This window comes from Aythya fuligula, chromosome 17 (genome assembly GCF_009819795.1).
Source record: "Aythya fuligula isolate bAytFul2 chromosome 17, bAytFul2.pri, whole genome shotgun sequence".
Taxonomy (NCBI): Eukaryota; Metazoa; Chordata; class Aves; order Anseriformes; family Anatidae; genus Aythya; species Aythya fuligula.
This window is the reverse complement of record NC_045575.1, coordinates 3,754,035-3,772,627: the sequence shown is the minus strand read 5'-3', so window position 1 is coordinate 3,772,627 and position 18,593 is coordinate 3,754,035. Positions and strand designations below refer to the sequence as shown.

Below are 18,593 nucleotides of genomic sequence, written 5' to 3'. Positions count from 1 at the left end.
GGCTGCAGGGGCTCCTGCCTGGTGTGCCCGTGGTTGTTGGCAGGACGGGGGCCCCGTGTCCCCAGCGCTGGGGGGACCGTGCCCGCGAGCAAGGCTGGGTGAGCTGCACGGAGCTGCCGGCAGGGCAGGAGGCAAGGCGGTGGCCTCCAACGTGTCCCTGGATGTGGCTGGGACCTGCTGCTGGGTTTCACAGCAGGAGGGACCCAAGGTGCCCCGGGGCAGCTCCGCGGGCTCCAGCCGAGCGCGGTGTGGAGGCAGGGGCTGCTTCCCGGCTGCTTCCCCAGCGAAGAGCCCACTCCCGGCCTCGACTGAGTCACGGACCCGTGAGTAAGAGGCAGAGAAGTCTTTGCCATAGTAACGTCGGAGCTTTGTCACCGCATTAGCATGACGGGGAACTGCTGCTTCAGACAAAAACGTGCACTTACCGAATCGCTGCCCCGACAGAGGTGTGAGCGCTGGGGCACCGTGACCGCCGCCACCACGGGTGGCACCGCGGTGGGACGGGGCACGGGGGGGCCCTGCCCGCCTCCCTCGGTGCCACCAGCCCTTCGGAGAGCAGTTTCTCAAGTGTTGTGTTGTTGGTTTGTTTTTTTTTTTTTTTTCCTCTCTCCTGCCCAGCCTGATAAAAATAGACTTTGAGCAAGCAGCGTTTCCAAGCAAAAAGCCGTTGGATTTGTTTGTTTTATCTGGAAGTTTTTTAAAGGATTGAAAAGTTGGGTCGGAGGGGAGGGACCGGCTCTTCCCAGCGCAGGGATCCAGCAGCAAAGTTAACGTTTCCGCCACGGCTTTATCTTCTCATCCATGTAAATAAACGTCCTACACACGTCATCCGTGTGGGGCTTGCAGGGAGAGCCGGAGATGATGGGCCTGTTCCTACTGGTAATATTTATTCAAGCAACAAGAGCAGGAAACAATAGCAGGAGCGAGACTTTTCCTTGAGGCCGGCGGGCGGGAGGGAGGGAGCAGTGTGTGCGCGCCCCGTGGCCGCGGCACGTGCCCTGGAGAGCAGGGACGGTGCTGTCCTAGGGCAGGGCCGGGGCACGGCGTGTTGGGGCCCCTTCGGGATGCCGTGACGCACCCAGTGTCCCCACCAGCAGCAGGAGGCAAAGTCCTTTGGCAGCGCCTGCAGCAGGACGCACGAAAGGCAGAGTGCCGTGGTGGTGGCTGTGCTGCACGGGGGTCATCAGCTCTGCTCCCTGCAGGGGGGGCGTCAGGATGCGGCCATGGGTGTTGGTGGAGCTGGAGGTGGTCCCTGGAAATCTGTGGTGTAAACAGGAGCGAGCGGCCCTGTGCTAGTGGCTCCTGCAGGCGCATCCTTTGCCCACGTGTCAGTGCTCACCCTGCCCCGGGGGGTTTCTGGGGCTCGAGCTCTGCAGGAGGGGGAGCAGGGGGATGCTGCACCCCGACCACAGCAGCGCTAGGTGGATCCCACACCCACCGTGCAACCCCGGGTCTGCTCCTTGTGTGGGGTGCAGCATCCCCAGGGAGTTGTGCTCCCTCCAGAGGGGCAGCCCCATGTGCAGTGAGTGCCTGGCGTGCACCATGTGCTGCTGTGCCCCGAGGGTTTTGGCTGGACGAGACCACGTCCTGGGGCTTTGGGCAGGCGAGTCTGGTCCCGGCGGCCACTTTTTGTAGGGTTTTAATGCAGGGTTTTGCATTAGGACTCCGATCTGGGGTCACGGTGGTGTTAGTGCCCTCCTCATCCCTTTGGGCAGGAGGGGTGCTGGCCGCTCCTGTGCGGCTCCCCGTCCCGCTGGGCTTTTCCTTCTCACCTTCCTCTGCCTCTTCCCCCAGGAGAAGGAAAGGAACGCGAAGAGGAAGAAGAAAAAAGGCACCGCCGTGCAGAGCGAGGAGGCTGCCTTCCCTCCCGCCGCCGAGGACGAGGAGATGGAGGTGTCGGGGACAAGCGGCAACGAGGAGGAGATGGCCGAGGAGGCAGAAGGTGAGGCGGGTGGAGGCAGGGGACGTGCTCGGCCATCCCGGCAGTGCCATACAGCCACGGCAGAGCGGTTCAGGGGCCATCTGTGGCCTTTCTGGGGCTGCAAATGTCAGCGCTCGCAGGGGGCCGCGTGTGCCACCCTGAAGCCGCACCGAGGTGACGCCGTCCCGCAGCACGAGGCGCTCGTGACCTTTCGGATGCCTCGGGATTTCACGCTTGCGAGGGCTGCGCTGGATCGCTGCCCTCCTCCCCTGTCCGTCGGGAGGGATGTTTATTTTGGGAAGGTTGGGCAATGCAAGGGCTCGGTCACCAGCCGGCCTCTTTTGGGGACCCCCGGGGGTCTCAGGAGTCAGGGTGTGCAGGGAGAGCAGCTCTTGCTGCTGCCTTGAGCTCTTGAGGACTGGGGGGTGCCGAGTCACTGTCACCTGAAGTCGCTGCCGTTCCCAGTCCTCCCCAGTTCAGCTGTGGTGTGACGAAGCTCTGTGCTCCCCAGGCCCCTCTCCACCCCGTGCACACCTTGTCCCCACAGGGTGGCACCTGGGTGATGCCCAGCGGCTCCTTCTCGCCCCAGAGAAGCAAGAAGTACCCTTCTTGCACCAGTTTATTTCCAGTTACCATCAGCACACGCTCCCCAGAGCGTTGGCTGTTATAAATCAGCTTTCTTCTTGTTTTCCTCCAAAAACCAGGCCCTGCACAGCTCGGCAGGGCGCAGGGCCGAGCCGGGGCAGACTGCAGGCACTGCGGGGGCTCGGGGAGAGACCCACGGGGAGGCTGCTGGGGGAAACAAAGCAGAGAGCCCCTGGGTGATGCAGGAGGATGGATGCAACCCGCTGGGCTCCCACAACCCATCCCCATCCCGTCAGGGCATCGTGGCCACCACTGCACCCCCTCCCAGGCATCTGAGCTCCCCCCAGGGCTGCCCCAGCCCCTATCCAGCAGGGCTGATGGACCCCAGCGGGTCTTTTCCTCCCCATTCCCTTTTTAAGGGAGCGTTTTCCTCTCTCCCAGCCCTACGAAAGGAAGGAAACAACTTGAAAGTGACAATTTTCAGCTATTTATCGCTTAGAAAGCGCGGCAGCAGAGTTGGGAGAAAATGTGCATAATTTTCCAACAATAGCCCCATTTGACTTTTGTCAAAGTAATTTAATAACTTAACCAGCACTGCTGGCACCCTGCTGCTTCCTGGCCTTAGCACCCAGGCTAATGGGACTTGAAATTGGAAATCTTTTCAAATCATTGTTGGAAGTGACTCATTACAAGGCAGATTCCAGGTAAATCTTTGTGCGAGGTGATATGTGACTCAGAGGCGCGGGGTAAAAGGTAGTTATTGCTCTTTGTGAGAGCGGCTGAGAGGAAACAATGCGGTTTTGAGATTAAAGACAGATCTCTTGACACTCGCTGAAGCTTTGCCTTCCTAGAGCCCCAGTCCTCATTTCCAATTCCTCCCGTTGGGCGGAGGGGGCCTGGTTCCGAAGGGGGCTGTTGAGCGGAGCGAGCGCGGAAGCCGAGGTTGATGAAATGTCACGGGCACGGAAATGTCAGAGCTCTGCTCGGGAAGGTCGCGGGCTCCGGGGTGACATTTGGAGACACGTGGGGAGCACCTTGGGGCTGGGGGCCACGCGGCAGGCCCTGGGGTGGGCAGGAGGACTTGGCACGGGTTGTAGCGTGTGGTTAATCGCCCGTGTCCAAGCGGTCTGCTTGCGAATGCGAGGCACGTGCGCTTGTTCGCCCGGTGCCCGGGGCTTTGCAGCCAGCCAGGTGCTCCCATCTCCACCCAGCTCCCTTCCTCGCCTCCCCAGCCACGGATTTGGGGTCCAGAGCGAGTGCAGCAGAGCCCAGCGCCCGGCTGAGCCTTTTTGTGCCTCGGCAGCCCCTTTCACATCGGGTAGCACCGGGTATGGGGGGAACTGAGCAGCTGCACATCTGTGCCCAGGAACTGGAAGACTTTGGGTGTGCTCAAACGCCTGGCTCTTGGGACAGCCACATCTTCATGTCCCCTGTTTTGCTGGTGTTTGAAGCCAAATGTGGTGCTGTGGAGAGAGGCAGGTAAAGGGAGAGCTGGGAGGGAGCCCCGTTACCCATTTGGGACCCAAGCATGAGAGCTGTGCCCCAAGGGGCCGTGCCAAGGCATGTGGGGGGCAATGTGTGGTCGCCTGGCCCTTGCTGCCTTCCTCTGTATAAAGGAGATCTGGAGGCAGTGATCCCCTTCCAGCTGCAGGCCCCCGCTCCCCGCAGCACCTCCATCCCTGGCCTTCCCAGCCCCTTTTCAAGCCGCGAGCAGATCCGAGGAACGATCCTTGACATTTAATAATTAACCTGTCCTGCAGCACTGGCAGAGCTTTGCTCTCACCGACCCTGACCTCCTTTCTTTCGCCTCTGGCGGCTTCGACGACAACAAACAGGCGCAGTGTTTTGGGATGGTCCCCAGCTGCCCTGAGGGGTGGCAGTGCCAGGGACACGCGGGACGTAAGCCGGCGGCCTCGCCGTGCCAGCAAGGACGGGCAGGGAGCCGCAGAGCTCCCGGGCCTGGCGGAGCAAAGCCGAGCTCCAGAGCTATGGGTGAGGGCGGCCGGGAGCGAGCAGCAGGGTTTTGGTGGAAAACCCAGTTGCTGGGAGTGTGGTTTGGGGTTTGGGTGGGGGCTCGCTCAGCAGATGCTGAGCTGGGCAAGCCGGGAGACCCCCGGTGTGTCTCCGGGGCATCCCAGCCCCACGCTGCCAGCCCCGGGATCGTCTCCCCCTCGGAGCAACGAGGGCGTTCTCCTCCCATGGGAGGGGGCGGAGGCAGCGGTATGGGAAGTGAGAATCTCAGCCTGATCCTTATTTTTATTTCTTCCCTTTTCTCAGCTGCAGTAAATAACAGCTCCGACACTGAGAGCATTCCCTCGCCGAGGCCCGAAGCCAAAGAGGGAGGCGAAAGCGGGGCCAAGGCACCACCCGGGCCGGGAGGTGACTCCGGCGCAGAACCGGCAGTCAAGTTGGAAGAGGCCCCCACGCCCCCCGACGCTGCTGCTGCCACCGCCGGGCCCGCGGCCCCCGCCACCAACCCCGCTCCTGCCGCCAGCCCTCCTGCGGAGGCGGCTCCCGAGGTGCCCGGCGGCGAGGAGAAGGCCCAAGAGGAGCTGGTGGTGGACGTGGTGAAAACGGAGGAGCCGGAGGAGAAGGCGAGCGAGGAGCCCTGCAAGAGCGAGGTGAAGAAGGAGGAGAGCGAGGACGGCCAGGAGAAGGACAAGGGGAATGACAAGAAGGCGGAAAGCGGCGCCGGCGGCGGAGGGGCGGAGGGGACGCCCAAGGCCGAGAAGAAGGAGAGCCACAAAGGCAGCAAAGGCCCCGGGGTGAACCCCGACAGCGACTCCAGCGCGACCTGCAGCGCCGATGAGATGGATGAACAGGACGCCGTGGACAAGAGCAGGTAGGGCTGGGGAGAGGCGCGGGTCACGGCGTGGCCACGGGGCCGGGCGAGGCGTCTGCTGCGTGCGGCCGTGCCCACGTGCTCCCTCCTCCTGAGCTCTTCTTTTAGGAACGTCACCGCTGAGGTGCTCCCCAGGCGAAGGGACGTGCCCGGCTGTGTCCCCGCGTGGCCGTGGCCCTTTGGCCATCGCTTGCGAAGGGTCCGTGACCCCGCGGGCAGCGCCGTGTCCCAACGCAGGGGTGCTGCTGGGCAATGGCCCCAGACAGGTGTTGGGCGCAGAAGCGCTGAGTCTGCTGCTCGCAGCCCTGCGGGGTGATGCAATGGAGCCGGACGTGCCCTTGGGGACAGCTGAGTTATGCAGAGGCGTAGACTGGGCTGCCTGCATCCGGGGCTGGGAAGGGTTTTTCTGTCTGAGTCGGCGCTGGCAGGGGAGCAGTCACTTCGGGGACGCGTTCCCAGCGCGGAGAGGGGGCGAGCTGCTGCCTCGGCGGAGATGCTGCTGGGATCCGCGAGGGTGAAATATCCGCCCCGGCCATAAAGGGGGCAGGACGGTGAGGGATGTGCGAGCTTTCCTGCAGAAACACCACCGGGCCTTCACCTGAGCTGCCGTGGCCCCCAGTCCTGCAGCCACCCTGGCCGGTGGCCGAGGGGGGCTGTGACCCTCCAAGGGTGGCTCCTGGCACCGGGAGGGGAAACATCGGCCTCTTCGGAGGAGAAACGTCCTGTTCCCCTCCCGTCTCTTCCCACCACAGCAGCAGAGCCCTCCCCACCCAAGAGCCTCACAAACGGGACAGGGTTTCCTGTTTTTTAAAGAATTATATATAAATACGTGCCTCTTTGTAGTGCTATTTTCTCTAGTGGCTCCCACTTCCATCCACGCTGGCTCCTGGGCCGGGAGGGACCTCCTGCATCCACCCGGCCGTGGCACAGGGGCACGGAAACCTTTCCAGGCTCCTGCCTCTGCCTTGGCTGGTGTCCTGCATCCAGCATCCTGCAGCCCTCCCGAGGGCTTGCAGGGGGCGGTTGGCAGCAAGACGGGTGCTTCAAGGCCAGGCAGGCTGCATAAAATAAATAAAAAAAGAAAGAAAAGAAAAAAAACAGACGAGGAAAGCAGCAGGACGAGGTGGCAGGCAGCTGTGATCCCAGAAGGGCACTGCGGTGGATTTGGGAGCTGGTGGGTGAGTGCTGCTGGCACAGGAGGGAGCAGGAGCATCCCTCGGGAGCAGCCCTCGCTGGAAGCAGTGCAGATGCTGACAGGGGCACTGGGGATGCAGCTGGCTCTGGCCCCGTGGTGGGGCCGGGGCCTCTTGGCTGTGGGGAGCTCCTCTCTGGCGTGGAAGGAGTCCAGCACCACCCCTCCCCGCCCTCCCCTTCCCAGCTGGGAGAAACCTCCCTGCGAGGGGGAGCGAGGCCAGCAGGGCTCTGCTGCTCCTCTTTGACATGAACCCAGCCGAAAAGGGGACGGCAGCAGCTTTTAGCAGCCTCCCTGCTGCAAAGGAACGGCTGTTCTCGGGAAGTTTTGCACCCGGGCTCCTCAGTGGGTCAGTGCAGGTATCTCAGCCATCAGACAGCTCCCAGGAATATCAGACAGGAATCAGGCATCCCTCTGCTGCCCGGGTGGGAAGGCGCAGGTGATGGCAGAGCCTGAGAGCAGGGAAAGCTGCAGTCTGAGCATCCCCATGGCTTTGTCCAGGCGAAGCAGCCAGCCCTGCCAGCCCGCACCGTGTCCTGCACCCAGTTAGCAGGGGCTGGTACCCACCGTGATGCCCACGGGGATGCTGCGCGCCTCCTCGTTCGCTCCTTTTCAACGCAACCTCACGGGAGCCAGAGGCGTGCCTCCCGGTGCGTGCCTGCAGCCCTCTAACAACCCGTGGGCATCCCGCTGCCCTGCTTCCTCGCTCCTCCAGCCCGCCGAGGCTGCGTGCCCGCGGGCGGCTCCCGCAGCCCCAGCGCCGCGTGACTGCGAGCACGCGGGCAGAGGCGACGGAGAGGACGGGGCTGCCGAGATGCCGCGTGAGCCGCCCCGGCTGGGACAGCACCGGGCACGTGGGCGATGCTCGCCCGCCCACCCTGCGCTGCCGAGCTGGTGAAAGCAGCGGGGTGGCCGCAGCATCTCCCAAAAGAAGGGGACGGGGGTGGCTCGAGTGTCCCTGTGAGCACGGGGAAGGAGCTGTCGCTGGCCACCGTGGGTCCTCCTGGTGTTAGAGCTGGCAAAGGCTAGGCTGGGAGAAGGAGCCGCAGCCTGAGCTCGTCAGAGCCGAAGGAGGCAGCTGAGTGTCCGTGGTTACACACAGCGTGTGCTGGGAGGGCTGCTGCGAGCATGGCCAGTACCGCGGTTCAGGGGGAGGTCAGGGCAGAGGGAAATGTGCGAGGCCCCGCACGCTTATCCCCTGGGGGAACCTGGGGACTGCCCCCGGTCTCTGTCCCCTTTATGGAACGATTGCGTGGGCAAGAAATGGAGTTTGGGCCATCTTAGTGGGGTCATGGTGTGTTGGGTTGTCCGGCAGTTCGAGCAGTCCCTTGGTCTCAGACCGGTCCCCGTGGTGAAAGCTGAAGGATTTGGGTGGATGCGGTGCCCTGCTCATCCCAAAGCCTTCCGCACCACCCCGGGCTCACCCCGAGCATGCTGGCACCCTGCAGAGGGCTCGCTGCTCCTCCCAGTGCCCTCACCCACACGTAGGGACTGGTTGTTGGGTTTGGGGCCCCCAAGTGAGAGCTGCTGAGGGACGTTTGGCCCCTGTCCTGCTGTGTGCAGACAGGACCAGTGCCCCTCAGGGCAGAGCATCCACCCGACAGAGCTGTGCCTGCAGCAGGGAGAGCTCCTGCTGCTGATGGATCTCGCCGGGCTGCAGAAAACCAGGCTGAAATTGGCCTCTTTTGGGTAAAATCAGAGCCCAAACTGCCAGGGAATGGGGCCCAGGGCTGCAGGGCGTGCTGCCCCCATGGGCTTTCCCCAGTGGTTTGGGAGCCCCAGTACAGAGGTGCTGCAGCTCAGCATGGCACGGCGGTCCTGAGAGCAAGTGCTGGGTGTCCTCGTCCCCAAACACTTCTCAGCAGCCTTTTGGGTGCTGTCCCCATTCCTCTGGTGTGGCTTCACCCCACCTGTGCTATCCCATGGGTGGACATCACCGCGATGGTCCAGAGAGCAGCTCGGGTGAGCTGCCCCTCACCTGGCTCCCCCAGAGCATCCCAGTTCCCCCAGGACATCCCAGTTCCCCCAGAGCATCCCAGTTCCCCCAGAGCGTCCCAGTTCCCACCCCTGGGGCAGATCCCGAGGTGGGTCCCGTTCCTGCACCGATGCAGCCGCGAGGGCTGGGGCAGCCCCAGCGCAGCGCTGTATTTATTCCCCGCACATGGCCCGGCCACGCTTGTTTATTCATCCAAGGGTGAGCATGGAATGACCTTGAAATTTATAGGCTGAAGAGAGCAGTGAAATAACAGCTAAAATAAACAAATCACGCTGTAAAAACTTAGAAACGATGAACTGGCTTCAACAAATGGGAGCTGGGAGGGAGAGAAAGTGAAGATGTCCTGGAGCGACGTGGCCCTGGGGTCTCAGCACGGGCACATCTCGACCCGAGGGCTTTGCCTCTCTCCTTTCCCATCCCGTTTTGGGGGGAAGGCACCGTGGTGCTGGTAATGCCCCAGGGAAACGAGGCATCAGCTGGACCCTACAGCCCTTGCAGGAGGGATGTGGTGCTCGGTGGCAGTGAGAACCCTGTCCCAGGAGGAGAGGCAGAGGTTTTGAGGCACGGGGGCTCGGCACAGCCACCCTCTGAGCGTCCACCCCGCAGCTCAGCCACGGGGAAGAGCAAGCAGAAAGGGTGCAGGGTTGTGCAGCCACGAGGCTGAGCACCAAATCCCATCCGAATCCAGCCTCTTGCCTTTCAGGTGATCCAGGCAGCCCAGCTGCATGTGCGTGGTTGTTTTCCCAGGCTTTAGAGCCTTGATAGAAGACAGTCAGTCCTTGAAAAGGAACGTGAGGCTGATCTCGAGTGCTGGGTGATGCTTGAGTGAGCTGGGGAGGGTGGCGTGGCGCCCAAACACAATCTGAACGGGTCGCCCTGCTCCGTGACTCCGGGCTCCTCTTCTCCCTTGGGCTTATTCTGGACAACAGCAGCAGGTTTGCTAGAAATAATTAGCATAGCAGCTAAAGCAAAGAGGAACTGAGAGCCTCTCGAGGCAGACAGAATCGTCTCAGAGCACGGAGTCCCACGGGACTTGTTGTCTCTGGAAAGCAGGACGTGGATCCCGGGCCTGGTTATCCCACGGCAAAGCTGCCAGCGCTCTGCAGCTTGCTTGATGCTGCTGGTCTGCGTCCTGTACTTGGGGAGAGTGGGTCCCCTGGAAGACTAAAAGGAGCTGAGGCACCGGCAGCCCACCGAGGTGGGGGTGGCAGGCACCTCCCTGGGGCTGCAGGCACCCCGTGCTCCGGGCAGTGCAGCGGGGTTCCCTGCTGAGCAGCCCCTATCCAAGCCTCAGGGCGAACCCTGCAATCTGGGGCATGTTCATAGCCACCTGAACAGGTCTGGGACCAGGCAGCGGATTGCAGAGCTAGGAGCACAAGAGCACAGTGTGCTCAGGAGCCTGGGGTCTCCCCAGCTCAGCAGCACGAAGCGGGGCGGTGTGGGACGTGGGGGAGCGATCAGACATGGAGCTCGTGCGTGGCATTGCCCCTTAACCCCTGTTTTGTGCTCAGGTTGCTGTCCCCCCGGCCCAGCCTGCTCAACACCGCCGGCGAGGCCAGGCTGAACTCCTCGCCGCAGAAGCCGCTGGACCTGAAGCAGCTGAAGCAGCGCGCTGCTGCCATCCCTCCCATCGTAAGTGCCCGAAAAAGAGGGTTGGGGCTGGGGATGCAGCACGTGCCTCGCACGTACACTTGCACTGGGACGTGTCCCCCTGCCTGGCATGCAGGTGGCTGAGCCCCGTGCCGGCAAGGTGCCTCCTGTGCGCAGCGTGCTCCCCGCTGCCGGAGAGCCTGCCAGCGATGTTTGGATGTCCCTCGAGCTCTTCTATCGGAGAGTAGTGGGAGGTCTGGACAGAAAAAGCTCCTCGCTGCCACATGACTGCTGCCTCCCTTTGCTTTAAAAAGCAACTGTGCACCCTCCCAGCCCTGTGCTTCTCCTGGTCTCGTGCTTAAAGTCACCACGTAAAACCTGTTTATGCTCTTCCTCAGCCAGAAGCTCTCCTTGGTCTCCCCTTTTCAGCACAAGGCTACTGGAGAGCCACAAAAAGCTGATCGTTCCTGGCTGGGGCCGTGACAAAAAGCACCCTCTTATCTCCAGGGTCAGCGCCAGAGGAGGAGCATTTGTGGGTTGGGGAGAGAAAATCCCTGCTTGTGTGTGCTGGGTTTCAATACTCGGGAAAGACCCGTTCCTGGTGCTCTTTTAGTTTCCCTTGTTACAGCAAAAGATGTGGCTGCAGTCATGTAGCTGCTTGCAAAAGCTACAGGCAACTAACTGCAGAGTAGAGGCTCTAAACAAGGGAGGGCTGAGGCTCTCCGCTGGTGTCACCAGAACAGAGCTGGAGCTCTTTGCTGTGGGATTTTTAACCTCCCGTGGCTGGTGAGCCTTGGAGCTCTCTTTGGGACACGGGGCTCTGTAACACCTTGCTGCCTCCGCGGCTGTGAGGGATGTTAAGAGCACAGGGCGAGTTTCACCACCTCTTACCGTTCTGTTGCAGATTTCCGAAGGTTTCTCAGAGGGGATATTGCAGAGTGGAAGCGTGAAGCCTCAGGTGCCTCCCCACGCCCTGGCCCTCTACCAGCAGCAGATCACTAAAGCCCACGAATCCGCCCGCGAGGACGTGCCCCCGAGCAAGCTGTCGCAGGCCCAGCAGCAGCAGCAGGCTGACAAGGAGCAGCAGCAGCCGAGCAGCAGCCCGAGGGGAAAGAGCCGGAGCCCCGCAGTTGGGGACAAGGAAGGTAGGGCGGTGAGCGTGGTGGTGTGCGTCGAGCTGTGCCGCAACGTGCCCCGTGTGCAGCTGCACGCAGCCAGCAGCTTGCCTCCTCTTAGGTGGACGTTTGCTTCAGCCCTTGAAAGCTCTTTAATAGCGTCTCGAAGCGGGGCCGGAGAGGCATGGCTAATTTCCCATGTTCATTAGACAGTACATCATGTCTCATTGAGCCTCCAGCAAACACCGAGCTAGTGTCGAGTGCCGAGGAGGTGAAGATTGCCTTTATTAGCGTCTCTGCCATTCACTTGAGAGCAAAGGGGCCTGGAGGCGTGCCAGGGCTTTGGGTACAATGGCTCTTTTCTACCTTGCTGGCTTTTTATAAAGAATGCTTTTAATGCTCAGCAGGGACCATTATTTCATTTAAAATCAATGCTAATACTGTGACTTGGAGTCCAAAGGTTCCTGTAAAGATTCCCAGTGCTTTCTCCCCGGAATAGCTCTGATGTGGTTTGGCTGCCTAATGAGCAATCCCGAGTTTCCCACCATAGAGCAGCTGAAGTGTTATTAGCTGGAGCACCTGGGGATCAAGGTTAAGGAGAGTCGGGAAGTCCTGATGAGACTATCCTCTAAATGTGTTTTTAATCTCGGTGACAGCCTGTTCCAGTTCAGCGTCGCCGTCCCTGCCCCTCGTAGCCCGCTGGGTGTTGATGAGACACTGCCACCAGCGGTGCCATCAGAGGAGCCAGGAGGCTGGGCTTTGTGGGGGCGATGCCCCCCAGCAGTGGGTCCTGCACTGGGATGGGGGGGATGAGGCCACGTGGATGAGGCAGATTGGTGCTGGTTGTGGTCATTGCTGGAAAATCGGTGCCCTCGTTCAGCCCCCAGAGCAGCCACGGCCCTTTTTGGACAGGAGGATGTGCTTGCAGAAGGAGCTGGTTGCCAAATCTTCTTTTTCCTTAAACAATAAAGAGCACCGTGTGTGGCTCAGCCCTCCAGAATGTTTTGCATGCAGGCCGGGAAGGTGACTGCTCACCTTGAGGAAGGGATTTTCCCCTGAGTCACGGTGCTGCCACCCGTGAGGTCCCATCTCAGCTGATCCCGCGCTGGTGCTTGCTGCCCGGGTAGATCAGCTCCCTTCCAGCCCTTCCCCACCAGTGGTGGGTAATGGGGTAACGGGGTTTGATCTCCTCCTGCACCGTAACCCTGTGCAGATCCGTCTTGCACGGCTCAGCTTCGTGGTGAGCCGCGTGGCACGGCCAGTGCTGGAGCCTGGAGCTCAGCACCACCGCACGCCAGTAGTCGGCTCGGAGCACTTTCTTCTCTGGGCCACCTCCGCAGTGCTCCAGATCTCTGTTAATGAAGCTAATTACCCTGCGAGGTGCACAGCGCCTGGCCTGTGTCACACAGAGGCATGGAGCGGGCTGCCCAAGCTGTGATGAGGATTAGGAGCAGAGCAAACATCTTGGGGGATCTCCAAGCCCCGCTAACCGTGCCCGCGCGCCGGTACCGCTGGGGGCCTGGGTTGTACTTGAGCCCTCGGGAGTCTTCATTCCATGGTGTGAATGCATCTGTCGTGTGAAAACGAGCAGGCTTGTGCTGAGAGGCACCCCGAGGGGAGAAACCAAGTCCCCAAAGCCCCGTTTGAATGCAGCGATGAACTCGGGTGGTGGCTCAGCGCTGTGTCTGTGGCCAGATACCCAGAGACAGGCAGGGAAATCTATGTACCGGGGGGGTTCCCCTTCCCTCCCCTGCTCTCCAAGGCCTCCCCATGGGGCAGCAAGTGCCCACACCCCACACGTTGTGCTGCCACACTGCATCTACACGGCCCTCGTTAAATGGGGAGAGCCCAGCCCAGCCGGCAAACCTCAAACAGAGCAGCCTGGAGCCTCCTCGTAGGCAGGGTCCAGCTTCCCCGCAGCAGCTCCGCCGCCTCCTCCGCGGCTCGCTGAGGCCCAGCTCGATAAGAGAGCTCGAACTCCTGCAGCCGCTTGGGGGATCGACGTCCTTCGCACCGTTCTGGATCCGCTTCAAAGCAGTCTTGCACACATCCTGGCCAAGGCGTTGGCTGCCTCGCGGCTCCTGGCCGGGTCCGTATCGCCTTGGAGGGCGGCCAGAGCGCGGGGACGAGCCGCGGAGCGCGCGGGGCCGGGTAGGGGCAGGCAGACGGATCCCTGATCCCTTCCCCCGGTGCCCAGCCGCCGTCGGGCATATCTCGGGTTATCGCACGGCGGTTTGTTGTGTGTTGATTTAGTCGTGTTTCAGTTGGCCTTCGGAGGAGACGGGGAGCCAAGAGCATTAATTTGGATGACGGATCGTATAAACTCTGACTCCTTCGCTCCGATTCCAGGGGCTTGATAAACGGTAATAGGAACTCTCTCTTCCCCGCGTAAGTGCTATTTTATCAAAAGCTGGCTGAGTTATAGCCGCCCTCTAATGCGGGGGCAATTAAGAACTGGCCACATTTCACAGGCTCCAGAGGCACGGAGGGGAGGGAGAGGCACCCGCGGGGCGGGGAGGAGGACGTGGCTCTCCGGGAGCCATCCAGGGGGCGCGGAGCCTTGGCTGGTGGTGCCTTGGCTCCGGAGAGCAGCTCCAGCTGGGCCATCCCAGCGCCTTTCAGCCCTGCACGCCGTGGGCTGGATCAGCCCCCCGGGAGCTGAACGGGGCTGAGCTTAAAGGGAGAAAATGAAGGGATGCCACAGCCCCTCTGTCGGTGGGGAGGATGCTCCTGGATCCCTTGTGCCAGGAGGATGCTCCCTGGGATCTGGCATGGGATCTTCATGGGGAGGGAAGATGCTGCAGGCGAGGTCTGGCCCCGCCAGGCTGCAGCTGTGTGTGTGCCCAGACACCTCTGCGTGCTGATAATGGATTTCTTGTCTCACCGAAGAGGACAAGAATAATCTCCCAGCTTCTGAGTACACTGAGCATTAATAATGATAATGCAGTAAAGCCTCATTAAATTGGGCCTCTGATAATCTACTTGCCCTATTATTAGGCTTAGCAGGATTCAGGCATCTATTTTTATCAAAAATTGATGGTTAAAGGCTGGGTTCATTTGTGACTGCTATTGTTTACTGCCCAGTTTCTAATTTCTGGTCAACGCAGGCGTTATGCAGGTGGGTCTGGCAAAGAAGGGCAGTGCAAAATTAAGTGTTTATCGATTAAAAGCAAATCCTACCAAACCTGCCTCTAATCCATTCAAAAACGGCTGTCTCATCTGCCTGCTTAGCGAAGCGTTCCTGCGTGAGGATGCGCTCGGGATGGAGCCGATAAAGCTCCTCTCCCCAGCACCCCGCAGGGCACTCAGGTCAAGAAGAGAGCTGCTCTTTAAACCCCCCCAGCACGGCTCTTCAGCCAGCAGGCACTTCTTGGCCTCGAATCAGCCTTTTTATAGCCAGGGCGAACCCAGCCTGGCATCCAGCAAAACCTGAGCCAGTTCATTTCCGAAAGCTCCCCTGCCTGCAGCCCAGCTGCCTCGCAGAGGACGCATCCAGTCGTCACGCCGAGCCCGTCTTGAACTTCATTTGCCTTTGACGGTCTCACAAAGCACGCTTGTCCCAGGTGCTGGGAGAACAGCTGGTCACTTCAGGCTCTGAGCATCGTCCCCTTGCCATCCGACAAGCTGATGCCTTTATTTCTGGCCCATCAGCGGACCAAAGGGGTTGTCACAAGCGAGGCAGCACCCGCTGGATGTCCCTGCGTGCCGGGGGACGCGGGGTGCTGGCAGCATCCTGCCCCCCAGCCGAGGAGCCTGAGCCTGGAGGAAGGTTGTTTCACCTCCGTGTGGCTTGGGCTGCTCGCTGAGCCTTCCCTTCTCGTGTCTGCCTGTCCGTGGGGTGCCGCTGAGCAAGCTGTTTGTCTTCCTTTTGCCTTGCAGAAAAGTCGGTGCACTTCTCATCTATCGCAGAGGCCCAGAAGCTGAGCGCGGAGCCGACGGCCGCCTCGTGCTGGCCCCCTGTCCTGTCCTACTCCCGGGATGTGATAAAAACCTCTCCCCAGGCGGAGCCCCACTTGTTCCAGTATAACTCCCCAGGCAAGTGCAATCCACCATCTGCACGGCACGTCCCCTCTGCCCTGACCTGCGGCCGAGGACAGAGGCTGCGGTTCCAGCCAGCATCACGGGTTGTTCCCTTAAATCAGTGCAGTTATTTTCTTTTTGGGTGGGAAAGAGGGCTCAGCAGAAAGCCGCCAGCCCCTTGCTTTGCTCCAGCACAGAGCAGCCTCCCTCACAGCTGGTGGGGCCAGCTGAGAACAGCCAGGCGGGTGTCCCAGCCCTGACCGGGGCAGGATGAGGGACGTGGTTTGTCACAGACCACCACGAGTGTTCCCTGCACCACCCTTGGTGCAGTCAGGAGGGTTTTAGCCCTCGCTCTGCTGTCCCTCTCTGGCTGGAGGACACACGATTTGGATGCAGAACCTAAAGGGAAGAGGCGATAACTCAAACTAGTCCAGTCCTCTCCAAAGCGATTGTCTGCCTGGATCCTAGAGCCACGTTGCTGTCCCTCAGTTCCCTAATGCTTGTGTTTTCCGTGCAGGACACCCCATCCCGCTAAACCTGCATGAGAGCTCTCGCTCAGGGCTGCAGCGGCTAGCGAGCATCTCCAACCCTCCTCCCCTCATCTCCTCCACCAAGCACCCGCCTGTGCTGGAGAGACCCGTGGGCTCCATCTCCCAGGTACGTCGGGGGGCGAGCGGCAGGGACGGCCGGCGGGGGCCCGCAGCTGCTCCCTGACCCCTCCTCTCGCACCGCAGGGCATGCCCATCCAGCTCCACACACCCTACAGCTCCGAGCATGCGAAGGTCCCCGTCGGCTCCATCACCATGGGCCTGCCCCTGACGATGGATCCCAAGAAACTGGGTAAGAAATCGGGAGGCGAGGGATGTCTCGCAGGGCACGGCAAGGAAGTGCAGAGGGTGCAGGTGTGATCCGAGGATGACAGCAGTTGCCTTTGGGGAAAGCAGAGACAGGGAGCTAAATATATGCAGTGTAGGAAAAGGACAACTCAGGCAGGGACGCTTCCCAGCCTATAAATACCCTCTGGCTAATAATGTGATGGAAGGAAGGAAACATATTGCCACTCCCCAGGCTGGTGGGATAAAGAGTAAATGGCCTGAAGTGAACAAGGAAAGTGTTTAGCCTGCAGATTTGAAAAAAAAAATCTTAATATCGTAAGGAGCTGGGCAAAGGACTGGGTCTGGATGGGGAATGTGGCTGCCAGCCCTGCACTGTGACCCCACAAGGAGGGATGGGATCAGTGCGTGCTCCTGGGCAGCACCTGCCAGCCCCTGCTGCTTGCAGCGGTGCTGGAGGAGGCCCTTTGCCAGCCGTGGGTTTTGCAGGGAGGCTTCCAAGTCCTCCTGCTGGGCTCCCCACCAAAGACCTGGCTGTTGGTCCAGCCAGTCCCCACTCCTGCCTCTGCCAGGCACAAGAGCTGGTGCCAGGCGGGGCTGAGACGTGATCCTGGTGGCCCAGGACATGGGAGGTGCCAGCTGGAGGCTGTCGGAGGCCACGCTGATCTGTGCTTCGTGTTTTCCAGTGCCTTTTCCTGGAGTAAAGCAGGAACAACTTTCTCCTAGAAGCCAGGCCAGCCAGCCGGAAAGTCTGGTGATGCAGCCGTCCCAGGAGGGCTCCATCCTGCGGGGTGAGCGTGCGGCCGTGCCCCAGCGTGGGAGGGCAGGGGGGATGTGTGCTGCCCTGGGAAGGTCTGGGTGGATTTTGGGGTTTCTTCCCAGCCAGACGGGTCTCTTTGCCCCTTTTCTCCAGCTGCTCAGATTGCCAGAGCAGTGGCAGGTAGGTCTGTGCAGCATCTCCAACGTACACCAAGACATTTCTAGCCACAGCCCTGCATCAGGGCTTGGGCTTTGATCCTGGCAGGGGTTTTGTGTGCACAGGGCACCCCACAATCTGTTGCTCAGGACAGCAAAGCAAGACCAGTTAAATGCCATCAACTGGTTTTCAGTGTTGGGGCTGCAGCTGGGCAGGGACCACATTTCATTTAAATCTAGTCTTCCCATTTTTCCTTAGAGAATGAGTATCGATGAGTTGTTTTTAAGTGATTTAGGTAATTCTGCTTTGTGAAATCCCCAAGCTTACTGCACGCAGAGGCAGGGTGTGCAGCGGATCGGCTCCAGCCAGATAACACAGAGCAGAGCTCACACCACCCTGAGCTCCATCTCTCTGGAGATGTGCTCCGACCACATCAGCAGAGGCTGCGGCAGGCTGTGCTTTCTCTCAGGCCCATAAATCTGCCTGGCCCCTCCACAAAGGCAGCAGGGAGGTGATAGCTTCAGAAGAATTGTTTGCACTTCCCAGCCCCAGGGCTGGGTCCCTTGGGGGCCGGGGTGGGAAGAATTGTGCAAGGCTCTGGATTTAAGGCTGACATCTCCTGGTGGGCTTCCTCTCGGGTCCCTCAGCTCGCCAGAGGTTGGGTCGAATCCTGCTGGCTTAGCCATCGGCATTCTTGGCCCTGCAGACGTTGTGCTGAGCAGCAAATGCAGCCTCCAACCCGCTGCCTTTGTGTCCTGCAGGTACTTCCCTCGGCTCTGCCTCGGGAGGGAGCATCACCAAGGGGACACCCACATCCAGGCCCCCTCCAGAGTCGCCCATCACATACCGAGGCTCCATCACGCACGTAAGTCCCTTGTCTCCGTCGGGCTTTGCTTTTCCCAGGTGCTGGTCACTGCAGCTTGGGGTGCTGGTGTTTGTGGGTGCGCTGAGCACGTGGCACGGGGCTGAGCCACCTGCAGCAGCACAGAGCCCTCACAAACAGCCTCAATTCAGCTTGGCACGAGCCCCGTCCCATCTGCAGGAGAGCAGAGCCCGACGAGCAGCGATGCAAAGCATCGCAGCGTGTCTGAGCTCCCCCTTTGCTTTCAGTAGCTGTCAGGAGCACGGGCGAAAGCAGCTTTAAATGGCTCTGGGAAAATAATCCTGGCAGGGCAAGCATGCAGCGAGGAGGAGGAGAGGGGTGGAAGGCCCTGTCTGGGCAGAGGAGAGGAGGAGGCTGCGAGGGGCACGTCAGGTAATGAGGTCTGCCAGTGCTGAGCACGCTGTGCTGGGGGTCCTGCCCAAAGGCTCTGTGGAGCAGGAAGCTGCTTTGGCCTTAATCTCCACCATCCATCTTCAGAAGAGCAGCTGGCAAGCGGGCGATAGTTTTTTGCCGTGTGAGTTATTGCTCATCTGGTAACGGAGCAGAGAGCATAAAGAAAAAAAATCACCTGTTTCCCTTGGGGATTTTATCTGGCCGTCATTCAGGTATTCAAAGCCACTCGTGCTGAGATTTTTGCCTGCTTCATTCAAAGAGGGTGACCGTGTTCCCTTTGGCCCTGGGGACCTGAACCTAAATCCTG

General features: G+C 60.6%; 1 protein-coding gene across 14 annotated transcripts in view; it reads left to right on the top strand.

Moving 5' to 3' along the window:
- The window catches only part of NCOR2 (nuclear receptor corepressor 2), a 222,326-nt gene that overhangs the window by 177,977 nt on the left and 25,756 nt on the right, over window positions 1–18,593 (top strand). For all 14 annotated transcript variants that reach the window (XM_032198747.1, XM_032198746.1, XM_032198739.1 and 11 more), the window contains exons 19-27: window positions 1,795–1,942; window positions 4,784–5,348; window positions 10,048–10,168; window positions 11,031–11,271; window positions 15,121–15,276; window positions 15,779–15,918; window positions 15,996–16,101; window positions 16,781–16,885; window positions 17,772–17,875. In XM_032198747.1, the coding sequence (XP_032054638.1) occupies window positions 1,795–1,942; window positions 4,784–5,348; window positions 10,048–10,168; window positions 11,031–11,271; window positions 15,121–15,276; window positions 15,779–15,918; window positions 15,996–16,101; window positions 16,781–16,885; window positions 17,772–17,875 (1,686 nt within the window). The remainder of the gene's footprint in view (window positions 1–1,794; window positions 1,943–4,783; window positions 5,349–10,047; window positions 10,169–11,030; window positions 11,272–15,120; window positions 15,277–15,778; window positions 15,919–15,995; window positions 16,102–16,780; window positions 16,886–17,771; window positions 17,876–18,593) is intronic.